The following is a 25819-nucleotide window of genomic DNA, read 5'->3' as shown; positions in this document are numbered from 1 at the left end:
TCAACTCACTCTTGCTTCTGCCCCAAAGGAGCCCAACGCCAGCTGGTGCCACCCCCTGAAGCCAGCCTCTGCTTGCAGAGCCTGCCTGCCATGAGATGCTTCCTGAGGCACTCGCTTGCTGCTGCCTGGGTAGTGCCCAGCTGTGCAGAGGTGGCCTGGCTCAGAGAGCAGGACAGGGAGGGCTTCTGGGCACAGAACTAGGGGCCAGAGCGAGCTGAGCGTCTCCCACCACCTTCCAATCAGCTGTCTTCTAGCAGGAGGTGACGGTTTTCAAACTGGGAAGTGCCCCCATGCAGTTTGGAAATCTCTGTGCTAAATTGAAGGCAGAAATCTGGGGAGGCACATAACCCCCCCACCACCACTCCATTTTTCCGTCCCTGCAGCTTTTCACCCTGGGCAGCTGCCCTGCTCACCTCACCCTGGTTATGGCTCTGGGCACTGCTTCCCCGGAAGTTGCAATGCCCAAAGTGGAGAGCCAAGACCAGCCAGCCCCACAGCACAGGGGTGAGTGCTGGGCAGGATCCTACTTCCCCAGGGTGTAGGAGCCAACCAAAACCACCCCAGGGCCTTCACTCCCTTATTGTATTGTGACAGGCCATAAACATTTATAGTTGGGTCCTGAGCCCAAAAAGGTTTAGAACCACTGCTGTAAGGTATTGGACGTACAAGAACAGTGCATTTCTCTGCACATGTCTCTAGCCACAGGTGGGGTACAGAAGACTTGTACCTGAAAGAGCCCTCTACTCATGCGTATCTAACAGCAAAATGTTTCTCTGCATAGAGAGGTTTTGATAGTGCCTTGATTATGTTGCCAGAGTTAGCAGAGCCTGGGCAGTTAGCTGTGAGGCTGGTAGACAGGTACAGAAAACTGCTTGTGTTGCCATTGGCTGTGCAGATCCTATCCTTGATCATGGTCAGTATCCATCACTCACTGCATTGTCTTTTTTGCCTTGCAGGTGAAAGAATGGTTATGTTTGAATTGCCAGATGCAGAGAGCTTTGGGAATGGACATGACCACTGCACCTCGCTCCAAAAGTCAGCAGCAGCTATATTCTTCTTCACTTTCTCCATCCCACTCCCCCGCCAAACATCCCCAGCCTCCATCCCTGGGAATAACAGGACAAGAGAAACCACCAGGAACTGTGCAGCCAGGCATTAGGCATGGTGCTGGTGTTCTGGAATCAGAGTCACCAAAACCACCCCCAGCTACAGCACAGAGGGAACAATACACCCAAGGCCAGCCAAAACCTGCTGCACCTCAGGAAGTGGTTAGGTCTTCCCCTCAGCATCAAGCAAAGCCTTCCTCCTGTGACCAGAGACAGACTGTGGGAGACTCCCCAGCAAAGACTTCAGCACCCCCCCACAGTGCTGCAGCACAAGAGCCACCCCAAGAGGGCCTCACAGGAAAGCTTTTCGGGTTTGGGGCTTCTCTTTTGACCCAGGCAAGCACACTCATGTCCGTTCAGCCAGAGGTCATCCTGCAAAGTCAGCAGTCCCCTGGCAAAGTGCCTCCAAAAATTGTCTTCAGTGATTCCAGCAAAGAAGCTGGACTCAGAGCCTCAAGTGCTGCATCTGGAGCACAGAGTAGGGCTGGGACTGCCCCAGTTACAAAGCAAGGAAAAGCAGAACAAGTCATCAAGCCAAAGGAAGTGTCGAAGGAAAGGGTCTTGTGCCCCCTCTGCAAATCAGAGATCAATGTGGGCTCCAGGGAACCCTCCAACTATAATACCTGTACGACCTGTAAACAGCAGGTCTGCAACATGTGTGGATTCAACCCAACGCCTCATCTTGTGGAGGTAAGGAGGCTGCACACTGGGCTTGCCCATGTAGCAGTTTACTGGGAATCCTGATTCTGTTCTGAGATTCAGATATTAACAACATGGCAAAAATCAGTGCATTTTCCTTTTAGGTTTTAATAGACTTCTAAAAAAGCCTGTATAAAGTCCCTCTCAAAAGGCTGATTAATTTGCAACAAGTTAGGGTGCTTTAGAAATAAATCACACCACTGTGGTGCATTACCCATTGTGTAGACAAGCCCTAGATGTGTACTTGGGCCATGTGTTTGGATCTTGGTTGTATTGGGATTTTGCCATAGCTGATTTGGGGTGGCAGGGTAGAGTTGCTGAAAATGGCCTTTGCAGGTTGCTCGGCGTGTCCTTGTTTGGCTGCAGCCCTTTAATGGCATGTTTGGGTGTCCAGGGGCATAGAACATGACTGCTGCCTGCTGCAAATGCTTAGAGTCCTCAGGCCCTATGATTATGGGCAGGAGGAAACAAGGTGAAGGAAGATTTTATGTTAAGCAGGGGCCCATAGCAAGACAGTTGTACTGCCCGTTATTTCTCAGGACAATAGGGTACTGGAAGTGGATCCTGGCTTTGGGGTCATGGTGTTCAATGGAAGGCTGGTGATGAATAAATTAGCAATCATCCTTGATTTGATAAGGGATGAGGCTCCTTACCTTGGCTGCATAATTCTGCAGGACCAGTTTTGGTGCAGTTGGTTCCATCTGGGAACTAGGTACTGTGTGATTTAAAGAGGGATTGTTGGGGAGACGATGTGGCTGTGCTGTTTATGTCCAATATAAAATGTAAGAGACATCCTGCTCTAAAACTAGCTCTGATAGAGTGCATCCACTGGGTATGTAGGATAAAGATCAAGTGAAGTACCATTGCTGGTGTATGGTTCACCATGTTTCACTGCACAAAGATCTTCACAGGCACAGAGGCCGGTAGCACTCAATGATTCATAGACTTAAGGTCAGAAGGGACCATTATGGTCATTTAGTCTGACCTTCTGCACAAAGCAGGCCACAGAATCTCACCCACCCACTCCTGTAACAAACCCCTAACCTATGTCTGAGTTATTGAAGTCCTCAAATTGTGGTTTAAAGACCTCAAGGTGCAGAGAATCCTCCAGAGATCCACATGGACTTTAACATCCATGTGGATCTCAAATTTGCTGGGCCTGCTCAGGGTTTCCTGGTCACTGTAAAGACCAGGGTGGCTGTCCAAGGTGATTGAAAGCTTGGCTCTTACAGGTGGTTGAACTTTGGCTCTGGTGTTTGGTTAGAGTTAGATTGGGGGATTGATTATTATACCCTTGTGTGGCAAGGCACCTTCTCAGTCTCTCCAGTCTCTGCTGCTTTTAGCCCTGGTGAGACAGGCTCAGGTAATGCAGTCCCCCTTGGGACACAGGGGAAATTTGCTCCCCGTATCTCCACCAGTCCTGGTTAGCAAATTCTTACCCCCTTGTGGGAGAAAGTACTGCCTCTCCTCCTGGAGGGTCTCGCTGTTTTACTGCTCCTGCACTCCTGGCAGCAGGGCTCCTTCTCTCTCTCTGCTCTTCCCCCTTCCTTCCACAGGGAAGGGTTTAAAAAGGTCTCAGGCAGCCCCAAGTTGGAATCAGCTGATCCCAATTAACCTCAGGTAGCTCCCCCCTCAGCTGATTCTAATGTGCTACCTTGGTAACCTTTCACAGCTGAATCTGATTGACCTGTGGTTGCCTCCCAGTTGATAAGGAGGAGGGCCTTTTAACCTTCTGGTACTGATTCCTACCCCTCCCTTGCAGCTGTCTGTCCTGAGTTTATCACACTTGTCTGTTGCTGTATGATATTAAATCAATTGCTTCTCAAGATTTTAAAGACATCTAATGAGAAAACACTGAAAAACATCCTATTTGTAACCAGTTCTACTTAAGTACAATATATAGTTTGAGTATGCCAGATATATTTTTTTTTAATTAAGAATACTGGCATAAAAACAGCAATTTGGAGCCGATTTTCACCATTGGTATAAAGCAGTGCAATTCCATTGACTTCAATGAAGTTGCTCCTGCTTATGCCTATAGTGAATCTGGGTCCTTATTGTTCAGGTCCCAGGTTTTCCTATTGCTAGTGCCACAGGAAGTGGTGCTGCTGATTCTGTAGGTGCCACACTCCCCTCTGAGTTAGTAGCAGAGCAAGGCTCTAACTTGATGTTGTGCTGCTGCAGTGTCTGTCATTTGGATGGGATATTAAACCAAAGTCATTTAACGTTCCCATGCACTTTGCCCAAAGAGTACTGATGGTAACCCTGCTATCCTGGCCCAATTCCATTATGGGTAAGGCTACAGTTTTATCACGGAGGTCACGGAAGTCACGGACTCCATGACTTCCAGAGACCTTCGTGACTTCAGCCTATGGTGACTGGGAGCTGCAGGGTCCCCCTGCAGTGGCTGGGAGCTGCAGGGTACCACTCCTGCCTCCAGCGGCGGGAGCATCCTGGAACTCCGAGCCGCCACGGGCGGCGGGAGTACCCCACAGCTCTCAGCCACTCTGGGCAGTGAAGAACCCCCACAGCTCTGAGCTACTGTGAATGGTGGGGGTACCCCAGAGCTCCTAGCTGCCGCGGGCTGGGGAGCATTCCGCAGCTCTTGGCCACTGTGGGCAGCAGGGGCCCACCACAGCTCTGAACTGCTGTGTGTGGCAGGGGTATCCCCCAGCTCTTGGCCACTGCAGGCAGGAGGGAACCCCGGAGCTCCAAGCAACTGCGGATGGCAGGGTTACCCTACACTTCCCAGCCGCCTGGGGCCACCAGGAACTTTGGGCAGCTGTAAGCAGTGGGGGTAAACCACAGCTCTCGGCTACCCAGGGCCCCTGGGAGCTCTGAGCTGCAGCGGGGGTACCCTGCAGCTCCTGGCCACCACAGGCAGTGGAGGTACTTCACAGCTCCTGGCCACCCAGGGCCCCTGGGCGCTCCGAGCCACCGCAGGTGGTGGGGAAACCTGGAGCTCTTAGCCCCTGTAGTGCGGCTTTGCCGCAGTCCGTCCCTCAGCGAGGCTGTGGGGTATCCCACCGCCTCGCTCTAGCTTGCCGTCCGTGGGCTCTGCGGTCGTGGGAAATAACACACACTCAGTCATGGGCTCAGGCCCTTGGAATGGGGCTGAGTCAATACTCAAATGGTGGCCCAGGCCCTAGGTCAGGGCGGGACAGCCAGCAAACAGTCAGAGACTCAGGCCCTTAGGCAGGAGCTTAGTCAGTAGTTCAAAAGCGGCCCAGGCCCTAGGTCAGGGCGGGGCAGCAGTCACACAGTCAGGAGCCCAGGCCCTTAAGCAGGGTCCGAGTCAGTAGTTCACATAACAGAAGGTCCTAGCCTCTCCAGGCCAGGGAAAAAGGGGAGTCTGCCACCCAAGGACTGGGTGGCAGGGGAGACGCAGGCCCTCCCACTCCACTGCGTCCCAGCCCGGGGCCCTCGCAGTGGCAGAGACTCGCTGCTATCAGTGGGGATCCTGGCCACAACACACTGACATAGGCTCTGGCCCTGCTGCGGCCAGACGGGGGTTGGCTGCCCCCGGGCCACTTCCACACTCCCCCTTTGTAGGGTACCTGAGTCATGGTAGCATCACCAGCGGTCTCAAACACCATCGATTCCTCTGGGTAAGTAGCGAATGGTAGGCTCGGCTCCTCCTCGGGGTAGCTGGCAAGAGGCAGGCTCGGCTTCTCCTCGGGGTAGCTGTCAAGAGGCAGGCTCGGCTCCTTCTCGGGGTAGCGGGCAAGAGGCAGGCTCAGCTCCTCCTCGGGGTAGCTGGAGCGGGTTAGCCTTGGCCAGTCCTCCTCGGCGTAACGAGCGCGGGGTAGGCTCGGCCAGTCCTCCCCAGGGTAATGTGCGAGGGGTAGGCTTGGCCAGTCCTCCCTGGGGTAATGAGCGAGGGGTAGGCTCGGCCGGCCCGGTGCAACCTCAGGCCAGCCACGACCTTCTGCTGTCTCCCCAGAGGGAGCTCGGTCGCAGACGTCTGGCCTCTCCGGCGGCTGGTTCCCAACTGAGCTCTGCCAGTGAGCTTTTATACTTCCGGGTTTGCGCCGTGACCTCTGAGGGGCGGCACAGGACCAAGTGACTCCGCCCATGTTGGTGTTAGGGGAGGTCCGTCCCTCAGCGGGGCTGTGGGGTATCCCACCGCCTCGCTACAGCCTCCCACAGACAGTTGGGGTCCCTGGAGCTCTAAGCAGGGCCCTGTAGGTGCCCAACCACTGTGGGTGGTGTGGGGATCCCACAGCTGAGCTCCCCATTTTGTCATGGATATTTTTAGTAAAAGTCATGGACAGGTCATGGGCTTCCATGAATTTTTCTTTATAGCCCATGACCTGTCCAGACTTTTACTAAAAATATCCATGATAAAATCTTAGCCTTAATTATAAGACAATAAATATCTTAATGCCTCCATATAAATCCACGGTACGCTCACACATTGAATACTGTGGGGAGTTCTGGTCACTACATCTCAAAAAAGATATATTGGAATTGGAAAAGATACAGAAAAGGGCAACAAAATTGACTAAGGGTATGGAACAGCTTCCATATGAGGAGAGATTAAAAAGACTGGGACTCTTCATCTTAGAAAAGAGACAACTAAGAGGTCTTATAGAAGTCTATAAAATCATGAATGGTGTGGAAAAGGTGAATAAGGAAGTGGTATTTAATCCTTCACATAACATAAGAACTCGGGATCATCCTATGAAATTAATAGGCAGCAGGTTTAAAATAAGCAAAAAGAAGTATTTCTTCACACTACGCACAGTCTATCTGTGGAGCTTGTTGCCAGGGGATGTTATGAAGGACAAAACTACAACAGGGTTCAAAAAATAACTAGATAAGTTCATGGAGGATAGGTCCATCAATGGCTATTAGCTCGGATGGGCAAGGATACATGTCCATGCTCTGGGTGTCCCTAGCCTCTGATTGCCGGTGGACGACGGGAGTGATCGTTTGATGATTACCTGTTCTGTTCATTCCCTCTGACGCATCTGGCACTGGCCACTGTCAGCAGACAGGATAGTAGGCTAGTTGGACCATTGGTCTGACCCAGCCTGGCCATTCTTATGAAGTTTGAATGTTGGAATGAGTATCTAACAATAGTCCTCAATGGAAATGGGTTTAAATTAACAGAGCTTTAAGGGTTTGTGAATTATGTACTGAGTATGTGCAGGATCTTTTTGCAGAACCACTTACTCTTCACTTTGAGAGCTTAAGTGGGACTTGCAGGTGGGTGGTGCCCAGGCCTTGTATAGTGTGAGCCCCAGCACATGTGTTCCCGTAAGGACTGACGAGTGGTGTATGTCATTCAATGTGCATTGTAATGCTCCACACCAGCCAGGAATGCTTTCAGATCTAGACCTATTTTCAGGAACTCTACAAGCTGAGAAAAGGGATTAATCACCTTCCCCTCCTCGTCATCTCACCAACTTGCCCCCTTTGCCCATGGAATTCAGCTCAGGACTAAGACTTCTGTTCCCACTGACAATACTTTGTACATCAGAAACCCCATTTAGTGAAGCCTGGCACCAACCGTTTGATGCACATTGTCACTGTACCTCAGTGGATCTGAGCTGAGGATACCAAATTCAAGACAAGCCGCTGAGAAATAGGGTAGACACACCCCAAAACTGGTGGTTATTCTTTCATAAGATGTACCAATCCAGCAACAAAAGTAAACTTCTGTCTCACCACATTGACTAACAAGAAATGGAGTCTCCTTAGGTATTCCAGTCCTGGATTCAACACCCAGACACTAGACTTAATGCTGTGTGGTTATTTAAAACCAATTTCAGCCACATACCCAGGTCAATATATAACTCAGATCTTACCCAATAATTACGCTGTTGTGAACCCTTTAGTATCTAATATCTAAACATTTATTAATAAAAAGAAAGGTGGGAGTTAAAATTGGTTAAAGGAATCAAATGCATACAGTACTTGCAAGGTTCTTGGATCAGGCTTAATGCAGTGATGAAATAAACTGCTGTCTTGTTAAGACTCTGGTTGCTTCCAAATTATTTGGAAGGTCCTCAGTCTCTTGGTTAGAATGCTCCCATTGGTTCATAGTCCAGAGGTTTAAGCAGGAAAGAAGCAAAATGGAGATGTTCCCAGGGCCTTTTATACCTTCTGCCATGTGGAGGGAAACCCATTGTTTTATTCAAAGCCCTCTGCAGAGCTTGTGGAAAAATAGAGGTAACAAGATGGAGTTTAGTGTCACGTGGTCTTGTCACATGCCCTTGCATGATTTGCTGAGTCATAGCAGGGGCCATTACTCATACTCTAGTTCAAGGGTGGACAAACTACGGCCCACGGGCCGCATCCGGCCTGCCAGCCTTTTTAAGCCAGCCCTCGAGCTCCTGCTGCGGAGTGGGATCTGGTGCTTGTCCCGCTCTGGCATTCCGGCCCTTCAGCTGCAGTGCAAGGTCAGGGGCCTCCTACAGCTCCTATTGTAGGGGAAGCCATGGGGGTTCACTCTGCATGCTGCCCCTGCCCCAAGCGCCTCCCCCGCAGCTCCCATTGGCCAGGAACCACCTGGCCGTGCCTCTGTGTAGGAGCCGGAGAAGGGACATTCTGTTGCTTCCGGGAGCCACTTGAGATAAGCACCTCCTGGAGGCACCCCTGAGCCTCTCCCCACGCCCCAACCCCTTGCCTCAGCCCTGATCTCCCTCCTGCCCTCCGAACCCCTTGATCTCAGCCCAGAGCACCCTCCTTCACCCCAAACTCCTCATCTCCAGCCCCACCCCAGAGCCCGCACCCCCAGCCAGACACCTACCCACACCCCACTTTCCCACCACAACCCGAAGCTCCCTCCCGCACCTTGAACTCCTCATTTCTGGCCCCACTCCAAAGCCCGCACCCCCTCCTGCACGCCAACTTTGTGAGCATTCATGGCCCACCATACAATTTCTATTCCCAGATGTGGCCCTTGGGCTGAAAAGTTTGCCCACCCCTGCTCTATTTAGAAGGTTCACATGAATGTCCATCAAGTGTGAATAGGCGTCCTCCATGGATCATTGTGAGTTAAGTGTTCCTTGATGAGCCATTCAACTTGAATAGTCCCTTCACAGTGCGCAGACTAAATATCTTGTGGCTGCTATCACAGGAGCAAACATTTGAAATACAGGTACATAGTTAATATTCATAACTTCAGATACAAAAATGATGCACGCATACAAATAGGATAATCATATTCAGCAAACCACAGCTTTTCCATTGACATCTTACTTGACATACTTTGTACAAGATTTGTTGCAATTATATAACAGTGGTAGCAACAATGTAGATTCTGCATGGTCATATTTTAATCAGAGAATGTCAAATAGGTCACTTGGGATCACCTCCAGTTTCAGGCGGAGTAACTGAGGCACAGAGATCAAGTCCCACATTTTCAAAGGTACCCACTGACTGTCGCTGCCCCAGTTCTGGTGTACTCAGCTTTAGACATCTTAGGCCAAATTCATCCCTGATGTAATCCCACCAGAGCCAGTGGGTCCTGATTTTCAACGATTCCTGTTATCTGTAGCTCCCATTGACTTCTGATAAGAGGAGAGAGTCCCTCTGTGTATGGTACTGAGGAAATGTAGAGTGCTGCATAAATAGCAAGGTGGGAGAGCAGATTTTATGAGGCTGCTCTAAAAGGTTAGAACTAGGAGAACCTGGGTGGGAGTGAGCAAAGGCAATAAAAACATTCCCTGATACTGAGGTCCATTATGTCTGCCAAAGGAAGTAGCAGGAGCCATGTTGCTTATGTAGGGGTGAGCAATCCTGTACTGTCTGAGAAAGTACAAGTTAAGTGGCTTGCCCAGAGTCATGTAGGATGTTTTCAGTAAAAGTGGGAGTGGAAAGCTCCCAACTATCTGATGTGCTAAAACTGTCTTTTCTCCACTAGACCTCCATGTTCTTAGGCAGATTTCTTCAACTCTCCATAGTGTAGCTATGCCATCAGTAGAAGGGGCTGCCTATGCATACCTGGTTTTGCAGAGCACTTTGTGGTGATCTGGAGTGCAGTGTTAGCATCAAGCATTATTTTTAATCCCATGTTACAGAGCACCAGTAAGTGAGGTCTCTCTGTGAGCCAGGCTGGCTCTGCAAGGGGCTCAGAAACAGGCTCCTGGTCCCTTCCCCCAAGCTGACTGTGCTGGGGGCTTGGGACTAGGTTGCATCTCCCTCTCCCAGAGCTGCTCTGGGTTTGCCAGGGAACTCAGTATTGGACTGCAGCTTTCTCTTTTTGAGCTGGTCTGGTTCTAGAGTGCTAACAGCAATGAAAACTTATTTTAGACACTGAGGTCAGCAGATGGGACTCTGAATATGCTAGGGAGCTAATCTGTGAAGGAAGCTGAGGCCATTTCAGACTGTTAAAGGATAATAAATACAGAATTCCTAATGGATGTTATATTTTTGCATTCTGGTTGGTTGAGCATATAATACATGAGAGATTTTCAACAATTTGGACACATGATCAAAATTATGAAGGTTGATTGGTCAAAATGACATGGAACTTTGTGAAGCAGAAGATTCCAGGAGACACTGCCATGTAACAATCACTGCCAAAAACAGCCAAAAGAAAATACAAATTGAAATGAAGGGAATTTGCTGTATCTGCGAAGTTGAAGGTACATGAGGATGGGAACTGGATGTGACAAACAGGGTCCTAACCACAGGCAATGCTGAAGTCCATCTCGAAGAGGCACTGCCTAAAGGAACCTGCCTTTGGAAGTTACGGCAATGGGGCCAAATCCCAGCCCTGGCTCAGAGCCCAGCCAGAGCACTGTCATTCAGCTGGGCTCCACAGCCACTACCAACTCTTCAGATCCTGCCAGTGGAGATTCTTCACAGCAGCAGCTGCAGAGCTGCTGTAGAGACAGAGCCCCCCCACACACACAAACGTGGTGATGAGTTGGGTTACTGAGGAGTGACATTTCAGTTGCAGGGGTGAGATCTCCTAGCCTAGTAAGAGTGGAGCAGTCCATGAGAGGAGAGGGAAAAGGAGCTCCCTGATGAGAGGCAGTGCCAGCTCCATTTGGAGCAGCCACTAGGCAGAGTAGTGGTCCAGGCTAATGAAGGAATCCACCGTTTCCAGGGTGAGAAGGGTGCAGTAGAACCTCCTTCCCTACAAGTCAGTCATAGCTGAAGGTGTAATCGGGTGGCCTGCCCCTTCCCAGTTCAGGCAGCCAGCCAGCCAGCCCTGTTAATTTCTCAGACCCAGCTGGCAGAGTCAGCACTAAGCATCAGCAAGCTAAGCAATTGCTTAGGGCCTGAGCAGCTCAAGGAGGCCCCCATTCACTTATTATTGTTGTGTGAGGGCAACAGTATTCCTGCTTAGGGCCTCCAATAGGCTAGCACCGCCTCTGCTATCTGGGAATGGGTCAGTGGTTTCTATAAAGGGTTGAGAGAGCACACCTGGAAGGAAGCTGCAGGAGGGAGGTTGGCTCCTGTGACTAGCCATGTAACAGAGTGAAAGGCCCCTGGACCCCAGCAGCCTACTGTGATTGTGAGTTTTTGTATTACTTTGCAAGTTCATGTTTGAATTAATAAAATAGTGCCCTGGAAGAAGGGCCTGAAAGACTCTGAGCATGACAATGAATCCTTCATGGGCTGGGGAGCCAGGCCATCATCCCACATGTTGAGGGGAAGGTGGATTGGTGATGAGCTCCTGGAACTGGGGGAAAACTGGGGCAGTAGCTAGCCTGAAGCTAGACAGTGTAGCTGACATTGCTACCAAGGGGCTTGGTCTCCTCTCCTCACAGATATCTCTGCCAAGGTTATTGAGGCTCATGTGTAGTAGACAGAACAAGGAGTAATGGTCTCAAGCTGCAGTGGGGGAGGTTTATGTTGGATATTAGGAAAAACTTTTTCACTAGGAGGGTGGTGAAGCACTGGAATGGGTTACCTAGGGTGGTGGTGGAATTTCCTTCCTTAGAGGTGTAACCCTTCTGCCCCTCTGAGTTGGCAGCAACAAGGGCCGGGTTCAGTATCCAGGGGTTCCGTTTCAATAACACAATGCAAAACCGGCCCGAGCCCCCACCCAGTGACCTGGGACAATTACATACCACCCCCCTGGGCGCCTCTAGGAGGCAATACTTCCCCACTCGCAAGCACAAAGTCTGAGTACAGCAAAATCCTTTTAATAAAGGAGGGAAACAATGCGGCATCATGTTGGAGAAACACCACAAACAGAATTATAATACAAACCATAAGCAGAAAACCCACCTCCAAGTACGTTTGGCAGTGTTTTTTCCCCCTTAGGGTCTTAAGTCCAATCACTCCAAAATCTCTGTTTCTTATCAGTGCCACCCCAGAGTTCGAAAGTTTATCTGCAGAGTTTCTCCCCCTCCCCCTGCAGCCTGGGTGGAAATGGGGGGGGATACACAGAATGTTAAGGGGCACCTTACATGGGCCAGGGGCCAACTGCTCCACCTCTCCGTGGAGTTCTGCTGCAGCCTTCACCACGACCAGCTCCACTCCACTCCACCAGCTGTGCCACTCCTCCAGCTGACCCGTGAGCTGCTCCCGCAAACTGCTCTATTCACTGTTCTGTGGGCTGCTCCAACATGCTGCAAACTGCTCCGCTCTGCTAGCTGCATAGCGATAGATCTTCAGGCTCCCTCACTAGTTAACACAGCACTCAGTAATCTCAGCTCAGTAAGTTTAGCTCTTTTAGTGATTTCAGCTTGTAGTAGGGGAGCCCAGGTGCTGGTGTACCATTGGCCCATCATGAATTCAGCTCAACAGCCTCTAGATGGACTCCTAATGGATTCAAAATTAGCTCTGCTCTTCAACAGTGGAGAGAGGAGGATGTGCGATTGGTGTTCCAGGCCCTCAAAAGGGGGCCCATACCATCAGGTACACATACCAATCCCCAACCTCTCTCTCAATTCACTGGGTTTTGGCATCCATGTCCCTTGTCTGGCAAGCGCCTCCTACCTGATGGTGAGACATCTCTGTCACAAAGCAGTTTCTCATCCACACAACACTCCACTCCTTCCTCCCCAACAACAGAGCTCCCAGAGCTGTCAAAACATCCATCCCAGGCTGCCGCGGGCCACGCCAGGCAGGGTGGGTGTGCCAATGCAAATACCTGAAATTCCCTTCCACACTCCCCACAATTCACCACCAGATGTCAGGGCAGAGCCCATCCTGACTCTGCGTAGATCCTCCCCCCAACAGAGAATTTGTCGTCCCAACAAATCACATTCCCTACTATACCAACTCACTGGTTCCCTCCAAAGGGCCTCAGATAGCCCACTTTAGCTTCCATAAACCTGTGTGCTATATGTAATGGCTCCTCACTAGTCACCCTAGGTGCATCATAAGTTAATCATTTCACTGGTCTTATTACCCTGTCTCGCCTATTGAAAATCTCTGATGCTATGGTAGGGGGGACATCCTCTTGAGTGACGGATGGAGAGGTTTCCTATGAGGTCCCCTCAGATACTGGCATAGGCCCCTGCATTTCTAGTTCTAACAGTGGAGAGTCAAAGGTGCTCAGGACATCCTCCCTCTGTATGTTGTCACTGTCCAATGACCTGTGTATGTCATAACACGAGGATCCCACCAGTGGCTCAGGAGTGTCAGGAATGGGCCTAAATACTTCTGCCATGGAGTTTAGGGTGAAAGAGGAGGTGCTCCCTTTTGATTCAGCTGATCGAGACTGAAATCTTGTCTTCATCCCAGGATACACCATGGTTGTGTCTTCCTCCTCAGACTCACTCTCAGATGTGCTGAGTAGGGGTAGGTTAGCTGCAGGGGGCCGGTTGTCCACGTTGGAAGGCGGCTTTAGTACAGCACCTTCGTTCTGCCCAGTTGCCCTGTTATGGCCTATCTCATAAGGGGGGCCTACCAATTCCCCCACAGGGAGCAAAAAGCTTCTATGCACGGTCTTTGTCTGCCCTAGACCCTCTTCACGTTTGATCTTGTACACCGGCAGGTCTCCTAGCTTTTCCATCACCAAGTAAGGTATTGCCTTCCATCTGTCAGCTATCTTGTGTTTGCCAGCAATACCCAAATTTCACAGCAGGACTCTTTCTCCTGGCTGGAGCTCTTGCAAACGTACCCTAGCATCATATTGATGTTTGTTGCTGTCTGCGTTCTTCCGAGCTGCAGATGTAGCTAAGTGATAAGCATCCTGCAGCTTTTCTCATAGTTGGGATATATATTGCTGGTGAGTTTCTTAGCTATCGCCGTCCTCTTATACACCAAAGCACAGGTCGATAGGTAATCTTGGTTCTCGCCCAAACATCAAGAGATATGGGGTGACTCCGATAGCATCGTTCTTGGTGGCATTGTAGGCGTGCACCAGAAATGCAACATATTGGCTCCAGGTTGCCTTCTGCTCTGGCCACAAAGTCCCTAACATATCTAATAGGGTTCGGTTGAACCTCTCTGGCTGAGGATCACCTTGCGGGTGATAAGGCGTTGTCCTCAACTTTTTAATTCCTGCCATCCTCAGCACCTCCTTCAGAAGGTGACTCTCAAAGTCTTGTCCCTGATCCGAGTGTATCTGGGCTGGGAATCCATAAACTGAGAAATATTTTTCTCACAGTACTCGAGCCACAGTGGTGGCCCTCTAATCACGTGTGGGATATGCCTGCGCTTATCGCTTATAATGGTCTGTCACTACTAGAATGTTCCCAATATTCCTCTTGTCTACTTCTAAAGACAAGAAATCAATGCAAACCAGCTCCAGATTGCTGGTGATGTTCTTCAGATATGCAGCCCTCGTGGGCAGAGTTTTCCTTTGAACACATCAAACGCAGGTCTCTCATTTCCTGCGAGCATCTTCAGCCATCTGGGGCCAATAGAACCTACTGCGAATAAGTTCCAGGGTCCTCTCCGTCCCTAAATGTCCAAAGTCATCATGCAGGGCCCTCATGGCCAGGGCTCTGTACTCTTTTGGTAGCACTAGTTGATTCCACTGCTTTTGTAAAGGATCTGTGGTCACGTGGTGTAGCACTCCCTGAATCAGTTTTAGTTTGGTCCATTCTCTCAATAGTAGTTTACCGTCTGGGTTAGGTGGGACAACCGCAGCTTGGCCTCACCCCTCCCTTTTGGCAAGTAATGTATCACGAATGTCAATATCTTGCAGCTGGGCTTCCTGCCAGTCAGCCGCATTGAGCATGGGCAAGGGAGATTGGTCCAAAGCGATATAGTTCACTGAAGCAGAAGGCACACATTCACAGGGCAGGCCCAAAGCTTCAGCAACACATCCATGAAGGCTCTCATGGGCCTCTGCTCTCGGCGACTCACACTGCAAATAGCTCTCTCTCCATCCGTAGGTATCACAGCAACTGCTGGTGGCTGTGGACGCCTGGACAATGCATCTGCATCTACATTGCTTCTCCCGGATCGGTATTGAATGCTGAAGTCATAGCTAGCCAAAGCGGCCACCCATCTTTGCCCTGTAGCATCCAGTTTAGGACTTGTTAACACATAGGTCAGTGGGTTGTTGTCTGTCCACACCTGGAACTGAGCACCATACAAGTAGTCTCAAAATTTCTCAGTGATGGCCCATTTCAAGGCCAAGAACTCCAGCTTGTGGGTGGGATAGTGGGTTTCACTATCAGACAGTCCTTGGCTGGCAAAGGCTACAGGTTTATGCTTGCCTTCCACCTCCTGGTACAGTACTGCTCCCAGACCCTCCAAATTGGCATCAGTATGCAGAATAAATGGCTTGCTTGGGTCAGCAAAGACAAGGACCGGGGCATGAGTTAGGCAAGTAATGATTTCTCGAAAAGCCCTTTCACATCTCTCATCCCACCGTGGCCCAAATGGTTCGAAGGAGCCATAGTGTCTCTGCACAGAAGACCCCTTATTCTTGGTCTTAGATTTGTTGTTGCTTGACTGATATCCCCTGGTAAGATCATTGAGAGGTTTTACAATTGTAGCATAGTTTTTCACAAATCTGTGGTAGTAGCCACTAAACCCAAGGAAGATCTTGAGTTCTTTGTAGTTGCTTGGCCATGGCCATGTAGTGAGTGCTTCTTTTTTATTGGGATCAGTACTCACACCCTCTTGGGACACTATGTGACCCACATACTTCACCGAGGTCCTGCAGAACTGGCATTTGTCAATTGAAAGCTTCAAACCATAATCCTCCAACCTATCAAGCACTTTAAGAAGTCTTTCTTCATGCTTCTCCAAAGTTCTTCCAAACACAATCAGGTCATCCAAATAAACTAACACTTGCAGTAAATTCATGTCTCCCATAACTTTCTCCATAAGACGTTGAAATGTGGCAGGTGCTCCAGAAATCCCTTGGGGTATGCATTCGAACTGATAAAACCGTAATGGGCAGATGAAGGCTGTCTTCTCCTTATCTTCTTCATCCAGAGGGATCTGGTAGTATCCACTCGAAGATCCAACACAGAGAACCACTGGCTTCCCAGCAAACAGTCTAAGGCATCTTGGACTCGAGGCATTGTGTACTGGTCAACTGCAGTATGGCGGTTTAGGGTGCAGTAGTCAATACACATCTGGATTTTCCCACTCTTTTTACGGACCACCACAATGGGTGAGGCGTATGAGCTGCGGGACTCTGTAATGATGGCATTTGCAGCCAGCTCTTGAAAATGTTGTCGCATATCTTCCATCTCAGAGAGAGCAAGCCTTCTCAATGTCTCTTGGAAAGGTTGAGAGTCATGTAGTCTGATGTTGTGCTCTACTCCTTTTGCACATGCCACATCCCACTCATGCAATGAGAACACCTTGGATCTTTCACAAAGTTTCCTCCTCAGGTGATCTTTCCACTCCTCGGACAATGGTGAATCTCCAAAGTCAAACTTTGCTGGGTCTATTGTCGGAACTTGAGTCTCGCACTGGGGTTTTACAATTGATTCAGGCTTGAAGAGGTCTGCTATCTTTTGTCCTTGCTTCACAACAGCATCTCGACTTGTTTCATTAGCAGTCAGTATAGTCACCTTTTCCTGGGCTTCAGCAGGTAGGGTTATGACTCCACTGGGGACCAGCACTCCTTCCGGGAGCTCTCCTTCAACTGGCTGCTCTACCATTGCTAATGCCCCTTTACTGCCTTTCAGCCTGGTACTCATGACAAGCACTTCTTGCTCCATCCTTGCAGGCACTACTAAGGGGGTTATGCCCATGTACTTCAGTGCCCCAATCGGCAGCTCAGATGTCTCCTTTTTAGCGCTTTCAATCTTCCTATAGGCTTCAGCACAAAGCGTATGGATCATCAGGGTACTCAGGTACTGGTCCCCAGCCTGTCATCTACAGTAATCCACGAGCACCTTAAGGAGACTGGAGTTGGTCCCTATCAGCACAGACACATCAGAGGTCCTTTTAGGGTCAGGGCATATTAAGGCAGCTGTGTCTACCTCTTCCCTTACCCCAGTAACCTCCTCTGGGAATTCCAGGTGCACTATGACATACCCTTGATAGGGGTATTCATCCATGCTGAGGCCACACAGACCAATGTCAGTCAGTGGCTGTATAGGCAGGTGCCTAAGCATCTGTTGGTAGAATGACTGAAATATAATAGTCACTTGAGATCCAGTGTCAAGCACGGCTTTACACTCTGCCCCTTCAATCCTCACCATGACCTCTGCTCGAGGCTCTATCTGTCCTGCGGGGATCCCAGTTGGACGGTCTTATCTGAGGGAATCTTCAAATCCTGTAGGCCTAGGTGGTCCCTGTCCCCAGACCTTCTGGCAGCTACTGGATCTCTCCCAACTGATCCTCAGCTTTCCATACACTAAGGAGGGGTTCTCTTCCTTATGGCAGTTAGCAGCACTGTGCCCTTCCTGACCACACCGGTAGCAAAAGAATTGTCCTTTCCCCCTTCGCCGAGGTGGGACGGTGGCTCTAGATACTGACTTCTCCATCGCCATAGTCTGAGGCTCCTTATTCCTGGAAATCTGAGCTCGGTCAATGGTGCTTTGCAGCTCAGCTATCCATTCTGTCAGGACCTGCATTTGTTGGGCAAGTTCCTCTGTGGTGCTCACCATCAGTACACTGGCCACTTGCAGTGGCATTGTGCTGGCCACTTGCAGTGGCATTGTGTTTGGGCTTCCCAACACTCGCTGGCCGCCTGCCTTTCTTCCTCTTCCCTGACCTTCTTTATCAGCTGGGAGTAACTTGAGGGCTGTTCCTGCCGTTCTCTTAGTCAGAGAAGAAGCAGAATCGGGTTCTGATACTGAGTTGCTCTTACAACTTGAGCCAGTCTGGTCTGATCCATCTGCTCAGCAGTCACTGCTCCCCTCATAACAGCTCTCTGAAGCAGTATCTCCAGCCTCTGTATATAGGCTGAAATTTTCTCACCCCTTTGCTGTCGGGAATTAAGGAATTTACAGTAACTGTCTTCAGGCCCTCTACGCTCCCAACGGTATTATCAAGGGCCTCTAGGCAGTCCTTCACACTGATCCCATGGTCAGTGAGCTTCAGGGTGCGAATTACATCTAATGCTGGGCCACTAAGGCTCTCTATTAGACATCTTCGCTTTTCTACATCAGGGACGGCCCACTCCCGCAGCATTTCAGTGGTATGCTCCAACCAGGGTTCAAACTCCTCTTCCCCAGCAAATAACCTTAACTTACGACAAGAGTTTGACATAGCATAGGCCAACACAATCTTTTCCAATATATGCCCCAGTGCTTTTGCCCAATCATTGGCTGAGGCTGCCGCCCCTGAGTTAGAGGCTGCAGGACTGGGGCCCAACAAACCCGACATATTAGCCATTATACAAACAGTAATTTCCTTAAAATATAAACACAATTGTTTCCCAGTACAGTGGAACACTCAACAGGTGCTTGCGAGGGGTACTGACCCAGGATCCCGGACGAGCCCCCAAAAATGTAACCCTTCTGCCCCTCTGAGTTGGCAGCAACAAGGGCCGAGTTCAGTATCCAGGGGTTCCGTTTCAATAACACAATGCAAAACTGGCTCGAGCCCCCGCCCAGTGACCTGGGACAATTACATGCCACTCCCCTGGGTGCCTCTAGGAGGCAGTACTTCTCCACTCGCAAGCATGGAGTCCTAGTGTAGCAAAATCCTTTTAATAAAGGAGGGAAACAATGGGGCATCACGTTGTAGAAACACCACAAACAGAATTATAACACAAACCATAAGCAAAAAACCCACCTCCAAGTATGTTTGGCAATGTCTTTTCCCCCTTAGGGTCTTAAGTCCAATCACCCCAAAGTCCAACAGCCCAAAAGTCTCTGTTTCTGGTCAGTGCCACCCCAAAGTTCAAAAGTTTATCTGCAGAGTTTCTCCCCCTCCCCCCGCAGCCTGGGTGGAAATGGAGGGGGGCGTACACAGGGTGTTAAGGGGCACCTTACGTGGGCCAGGGGCCAACTGCTCCGCTCTCTGTGGAGTTCTGCTGCAGCCTTCACCAAGACCAGCTCCACTCCACCAGCTGTGCCACTCCTGCAGCCGACCCCACAAACTGCTCCACTCTGCTCACTGTTCCATGGGCTGCGTGTGCTGCAAACTGCTCCACCTCTCTGTGGAGTTCTGCTGCAGCCTTCACCATGACCAGCTCCACTCCACTCCACCAGCTGTGTCGCTCCTCCAGCCGACCTGTGAGCCGCTCCCGCAAACCACTCCGCTCACTGTTCTATAGACTGCTCCAACATGCTGCAAACTGCTCCACTCTGCCAGCTGCTTAGTGATAGATCTTCAGGCTCCCCCACTAGTTAACACAGCACTCAGTGATCTCAGCTCAGTAAGCTTAGCTCTTTTAGTGATTTCAGCTTGTAGTTGTAGTAGGGGAACACAGGTGCTGATGCACCATTGGCCCAACATGAATTCAGCTCAGCAGCCTCTAGATAGACTCCTAATGGATTCAAAATTAGCTCTGCTCTTCAACGGTAGAGAGAGGAAGATTGCAGCTACAGCTCAGTACCAGTCCCCAACCTCTTTTAGTTCACTGGGTTTTGGCAGCCATGTCCCTTGTCTAGCAAGTGCCAGCCACCTGATGGTGAGACATCTGTCACAAAGCACTCCCACAGTTCCTCATCCACGCAACCAGGGCGACAACACTCCACTCCTCCCACCCCAACAACAAAGAAACTGAGGATCCCAGAGCTGTCAAAACAACCATCCCAGGCTGCCACAGGCCACGCCAGGAGGGGTGGATGTGCCAATGCAAATACCTGAAATTCCCTTCCGCACTCCCCACAATTCACCACTAGATGTCAAGGCAGAGCCCATCCTGACTCTGCTTACAGAGGTTTTTAAGGTCACGCTTGACAAAGCCCTGGCTAGGATGATTTTGTTGGGAATTGGTCCTGCTTTGAGCAGGGGATTGGACTAGATGACCTCCTGAGGTCCCTTCCAACCCTGATATTCTATTATTCTAGACACCCATGCCTAGAATCTGTAGGCTTAGAATGATTTGATTTTTATAGGTAAATCTGTTCAGTGTTGATTTCACTGTACACCCAGAAACCGAGGATAAAATATTTCCATTAATAATAATTGAAATTAACAGATAGACAAAATAAGAAAAATGCTGCTTGAGATCTTATTACAGTTTGGTTTAAGGATATTTATTTCACATATTTTGACATGATGCTGGCAATTTGTGTTTGGCTATAAAGCTTGAACTTTTTGTATCTGTGTCTGTTGTCATTAAATAATTATTGTTTGACACCCTCCATAATTTCTTCAACCGTGAAAATTATATATACACAAATAGAAAAATATGCTTCAAAGCTATAATTTTGAACAACTGTGAAAATGTCAATTAATAAAAAATTGAAAAAATGCTTAAAAATAAACACTGACGTTATCTGTCAAAATCATAAATATACAGAACTCTGCCAACCCTGAGGAGCTGTGTAGGGCCAGAAATAGGGCAAACAGTGCCTCTGTCTTCTTGGCCCCCTTCTGGGCTTCTTCCATGGATACAGTGAGGAGTGGGCGAGCATGTGCACCATGGAGCTGCCATGCACAGGAATAAGAGGCCTACGTGGCCCTTGGCTGGGTCAGGATTTGGCCCATGCAGGCTGAATTAACCTGTGTTGTCTGACTGTTGTATACACCTTATGTTTATTGGAATTGGTGGGATGAGAGAGCCAATGACATTTCTTTTTATGTAGGGATCTGAGTTCATGTGGCCCTTTTCATGTTTTCTGTCCATCCCCAGGACATGGTGGGTGGGAAATTCTTAGCCCTGGGGTATGAGGACTTTGTGCAAGGATAGAGTTTGGGGGTCCAGTGGTTTTTAAATGAGGTGGCAATCAGGTAATGGGATTAAAGTGTCAGCCCCTCCTGCCTAGGTTCCCTCCTTGGATCTTGATTTCTGTACAAGTCTTTTGAGGTTGGAATAGTACAGCTGCTGCGGGCAGGATATGGCAGTTACTCAGGGCAGGGATCCCTCTCAGTGGCTTAGGGAAGGCCCCTACCCATCACAAGCTGAATGAAGCTTTGTGGTGTCTGGCCACAACCTGGAATTGCCAGAGTAGCTGTAATGGGGAGTGGGAAGAGAGTTGGGCTGGGTTTCACCCCCACTGATCCAGCACCTTACAGCTTACTGCAGCAGTACATTTCCCCATTTCCTGTGCCAGGGCACCACATAGGGCTGGAGCTACCCCAACTCCTAAAGAAGAGGAATGAGAGAGAGGTTAGGGGAGAAAGAGAGAGAGATGGGCTGGGCTCCCTCCAGTAACTCCTGGATGCAGCATCCCACCCTCTGGGGGCATCACATGGAGCAGAAGCAGTGGAGAGAAAGAGACAGACTGAGCTTCTTACCAGGGCCCAACAGCCCATTTGGGATAACACCCTTCTCCTCCTACTGGCTAATGAGCTAGCTGTGCTTGCATGCTGGAGATTTAGGGTTCAAATCTTGCTGATGCATGACTGGGGAGGAGTGTTATTACATTACTAAGGCCCAGGCCCCATTGTCTCATGGACTGCAGAAAATCTTGGAGTTGTGCTTGGGGATCCTTGCTTCCTCCTTCTCCCTGCATCTCAATGAGCAGCCCTAGATGTGGTACCCATCCTCCCAAATCTGGTGTGGTGCCCACCCACGAGGGGCCTTACTCAGCCATTATTGCAGTACCTTGCCAACCTGGTGATGACCCCCCTGTCTCTGGTGATCTTGTAGTGTTTCCCTCAAGAGGTGCATGCATGGTGAGCGTGCCTTTGTCCAGGCATCTGCTATGGGGATCAGCACTATATTCTGTAACAGTCAGATCATTAATAACTCCTGGTCTCCTGCCATACATAAATGCCCTTGTGATGGGTTGCCCCCCACCGCCCCCCGGATGCCACCTGATGTACTGGGGTACCACTGCATCCCCCTGACCCACCAGCCTGGGTTCCCTTAATACTGTACTGTTATGCAGCCTGTCAAGCCCTTCCCAGGCTTCAGGCTGCAGTTTACCAGCATACATACAGGTAGGAACATACCCAGCTGCAGAAACACACAGAAACTAGCTCTGCCTGGGAAGGCTCAGCTAAGGAACTGCCCAGTTACTCAAGCGCACCCCGCCCCTGGAGTGCAAACCCAAAATTATACTGTCTTGCACTGCACAGAGAACTGTACAGTGTAAGCTCATAAAATTCACCCTCTCCATCAATGTGGAGAGAGATCGGTGCAGCTTTTTGCTCCCCCACTCCAGTTATATGTTGCACAAACTAGTTTTAGAGAAAACAAAAACAATTTTATTGACTATAAAAGATAGATTTTCTGTGATTATAAGTGATAGCAAACGGATCAAAGCAGATTACCTTAGTAAATAAAAAATGCAAATAGAACTTAACACACTAGATAGGATATCAATTAGCAAATTCTCACCCTGAGTGCTAAACAGGCTAGCAGATTCTTAAGGCACAAGTTGCCTTGACTTTCCCAGGTTTTCATACACAGGCTAAAAATCCTTCTAGCCTGGGACCATCACTTCCCACAATTCAGTCCTTGCCCCTCAGGTGTTTCCAGGTGTGTTGTTGCAAGGAGAATCAGGTTGCCCCATGGTGTTATTGTCTGCCTTTTATATCTTCTTCCCACTTGCTAGAAAGCTCTTTTGCTGTGACCTGGATCAAACACTTCCCATTATGTAGTGCTATCCCTGAGAAGTTTTTATTGTACACAGTTCCAGGGGTAATCCTTGTGCTTGAGTGCATTTCCTCAATAAGACATTAACATTGTTTGGCCTTTTTTACTGTTGTACCTGAAAGGCTGATTGTCGGTGCTTTCAACCTCATAACATTTTTCAGTAACACATACATAGTCAAACTTCATAACTTCACATACAACAATAACACATACAATCCAATGAGATATTGCTATCTAGCAGATCAAGACTTTTAGAATGATACCTCACAAGACATACTTTGTGTGAAGCAGTAGGGAGCGGGGTGGATTGACCTGGGAATGTCGTTTAGTTTTACTGGGACTGTCTGCATGGGGGATGGGAGAGCAGAGGATGACTTTAGGTGAGGGACAGTACCTGAGCCAGGAATGGGGGTGGGGTGAGTTGACACATTTGCCTGGGAAACTGGACAAAGAGAGAGAACCTGCTGGAGGGGTTTTTGGTTTCAGTTTTGGGCTGGCTAAGAGGCAGGGAACCCCAGGTCTGGGGTCTAAGATCCTTGCCCCCCAGAGGGACCTGACTGAGGGTCCTGGTTGTACTTACAAGCCCTGCATGGGACTGTGTTCCTGTCGTCTAATAAATCTTCTGTTTTACTGGCTGGCTGAGAGTCACAGTGAATCGCAAGAAGTGGGGGGTGCAGGGCCCTGACTCCCCCACACTCCATGACACCTTGTACAAAACATATCCTACTTACATGACAGTGGTGAATATTTGGGTATCAGGGTGTCACAGTCCTCTCCTCATTGCTGCTCAGTAACTCATCAGCTGTGGCAGATGTACCCACTGGGACAACTGGCATCAGCAGCAGATAGTAGGGCCATGCTCCGGGGCAGAAGCATTTTGCACAGGAATCTGGCTGCAAAGGGCACTGAGCTCAGCTAGCATAGCCCCATATTTGGGGAAGGCAGAATCAGGCCAGCTGGAGGATGTGCTGATTCCACAAGTCTCCCAGGGAGCCTCTGACAGCAGTGCCATGGTGGCATCTCTACAGGGCATTGTCTGCTGCAGAGCAAAGCAATAGAAATTGCCAGAGGGTCAAAGGAAGGATTCAGTTATGGGGAAAGAGCTGAGTAGCTGTAGCTCAGCTCAGCTAAGGAACGACTGAGGGGCGGTGGGGGGCTGTGAGAACTGTCTGTAGACACCTGGAATAGGAAGATTATGTTGTGTGAGGTGAGGAGCCAGAGGAGACATGTAGGACAATTGAGGATGAATATCTTGAAGAAAGGGGTGCCAGGGTTGTGGGCTCTGGACCTGATTTAAGTCCCATTTAAGTCAATGAGATCCTTCCATCGACTGCAGTGGGAGCAGAACTGAATTCTGTCAGACGGTGGGCAGATGAACCCAGAGGAAGGAGGGGGAGAAACCCAGAGAACTACATTTCTACAGGCCAAATCTGCTCCTATCAATGTGCAGTACAAGGAAGCTGGTGTGTCTCCAGCACAGTTTCCTGTCCAGGGAGGTTGGTTTTTAAGCCCCTGTTTAACTGTCTCTACAGAATCCCTGCAGTTGACCCACTGCACTATAGCACAGATCTCTAACATGCTTGGAACACATCCTGTGGGACTCACCCCATGTTAGAGTTTTTGGCTGTAACTGTGCTTGAAAACTATTCCAACATGGTTACAAATCCTATTATGGAGAGGTTCTAACCCTGGGAAAGACTTGAGTCATGTCACTTCATCCTTCTCCACTCAGCCTGGGCACCAGTGAGAACAATAAGAGCACAGGAGAGACTGTCTCCTTGATCTCTGTTCTGATGCTCAGCACTATGGCAACCCCCACCCCCAACTGCCAGGAGGAGCAATTCTGGGGAAAGTGTTGTCCAGTACTGGCATCCCCAGGATGAAGCATGCTCCACTGCCCCATCACCACTACTTATCCTGCCTGTGTCTCTTTCCATCTACATTCTAGCTGTCCTTCAACCATTGATCTCCTCAGATAATTTCACAGGGATCAGAGCTTAATGCCCAGAGCTATTGACAACATGTTTTCAAACTATCCCTTAATTTTAAAAGTCACAAGAAAAGCCATACAGTCCCCCCACCTCCTCCTGGCCCCCTTTCCAGTTGCAGCTCAGCTGGGCATAGCTCTATAATTCTTTCCAACTTTAAATCAAAAAGCAAATGAGGGTTTCCTAGGCAGTCATGTAACTAGACAATGTATGAAATTTCATAATTTTTTAAAAAGCAAACATAGTCATCATCAGTATGGGACCTCTAGATCCCCTGAGCAGACCTCTGCCTCCTAAGCTAAATAATTAGCTGGCAGTAGTAGAGTGTTACCTTCTGTATAAATCAGCCACTAGTGGGGGATGAGGCACACACTTTGCCAGAGTATTTCACAGCTATTTGTCAGGACTCCTGTTGAATTCCTGTGACAAGAAACCTTGTTAATACACAGTTAAGGTTGGCTGGTATATTGTGCCCTTCCAGAACACTGAGTTCAGCAAAACCTCAAACTTCTGAAGACCAGGAAATGAACAATTAAGGTGCACGCCCACATAACCTTAACTCCGCCCTCTTTGAGTGCTGCTCCAATACATCGACAGTACATACTCCCACTCTGCCTTTGCACTGTACTGAACAGGAGCTAGCTACATGTGCACTACACTCACACAGCCAAAGTGACAGGAAAAACACAACATCTGCTAAATTTCACAGTCCCTTCAACAACCTCTTCACCCTTATGTGCACAATGGCATTTATCTTCTATTACCCTCAGATCACACTCATCTCCCATCTAACGGCTGACAATCCCCGTGGCAAGAAAACTCCTATTCCCTGCTACCGACACAATCTACATAACATAGTGCTGAAGTGAGGCATGCTGGATCTCTCAAGGTACACATGCACCTTTGTTCTTTGGTCACCCACAGGAGATAGGGAGAGGAGCTCACAGTCTTCCCCCATTCCCACTCTCCAAGGACCACAGTCCTCCTCAGATCACCTTGTGTCACAATCGCAGCTCTGTTAAGCTACT

The 25819-nt window shown here is 49.4% G+C and overlaps 1 protein-coding gene across 1 annotated transcript in view; it reads left to right on the top strand.

Moving 5' to 3' along the window:
* BSN (bassoon presynaptic cytomatrix protein) overlaps nt 1-25819 on the top strand; it is a 446730-nt gene that overhangs the window by 149675 nt on the left and 271236 nt on the right. Inside the window, 1 exon segment of the mRNA XM_030569366.1 lies at nt 957-1796. Coding sequence (XP_030425226.1) covers nt 957-1796 — 840 coding nt within the window.

This window comes from Gopherus evgoodei, chromosome 7, assembly GCF_007399415.2.
Source record: "Gopherus evgoodei ecotype Sinaloan lineage chromosome 7, rGopEvg1_v1.p, whole genome shotgun sequence".
NCBI lineage: Eukaryota > Metazoa > Chordata > Testudines > Testudinidae > Gopherus > Gopherus evgoodei.
Note: the sequence above shows the minus strand (reverse complement) of the source record. Positions and strands in the feature narration are given on the sequence as shown.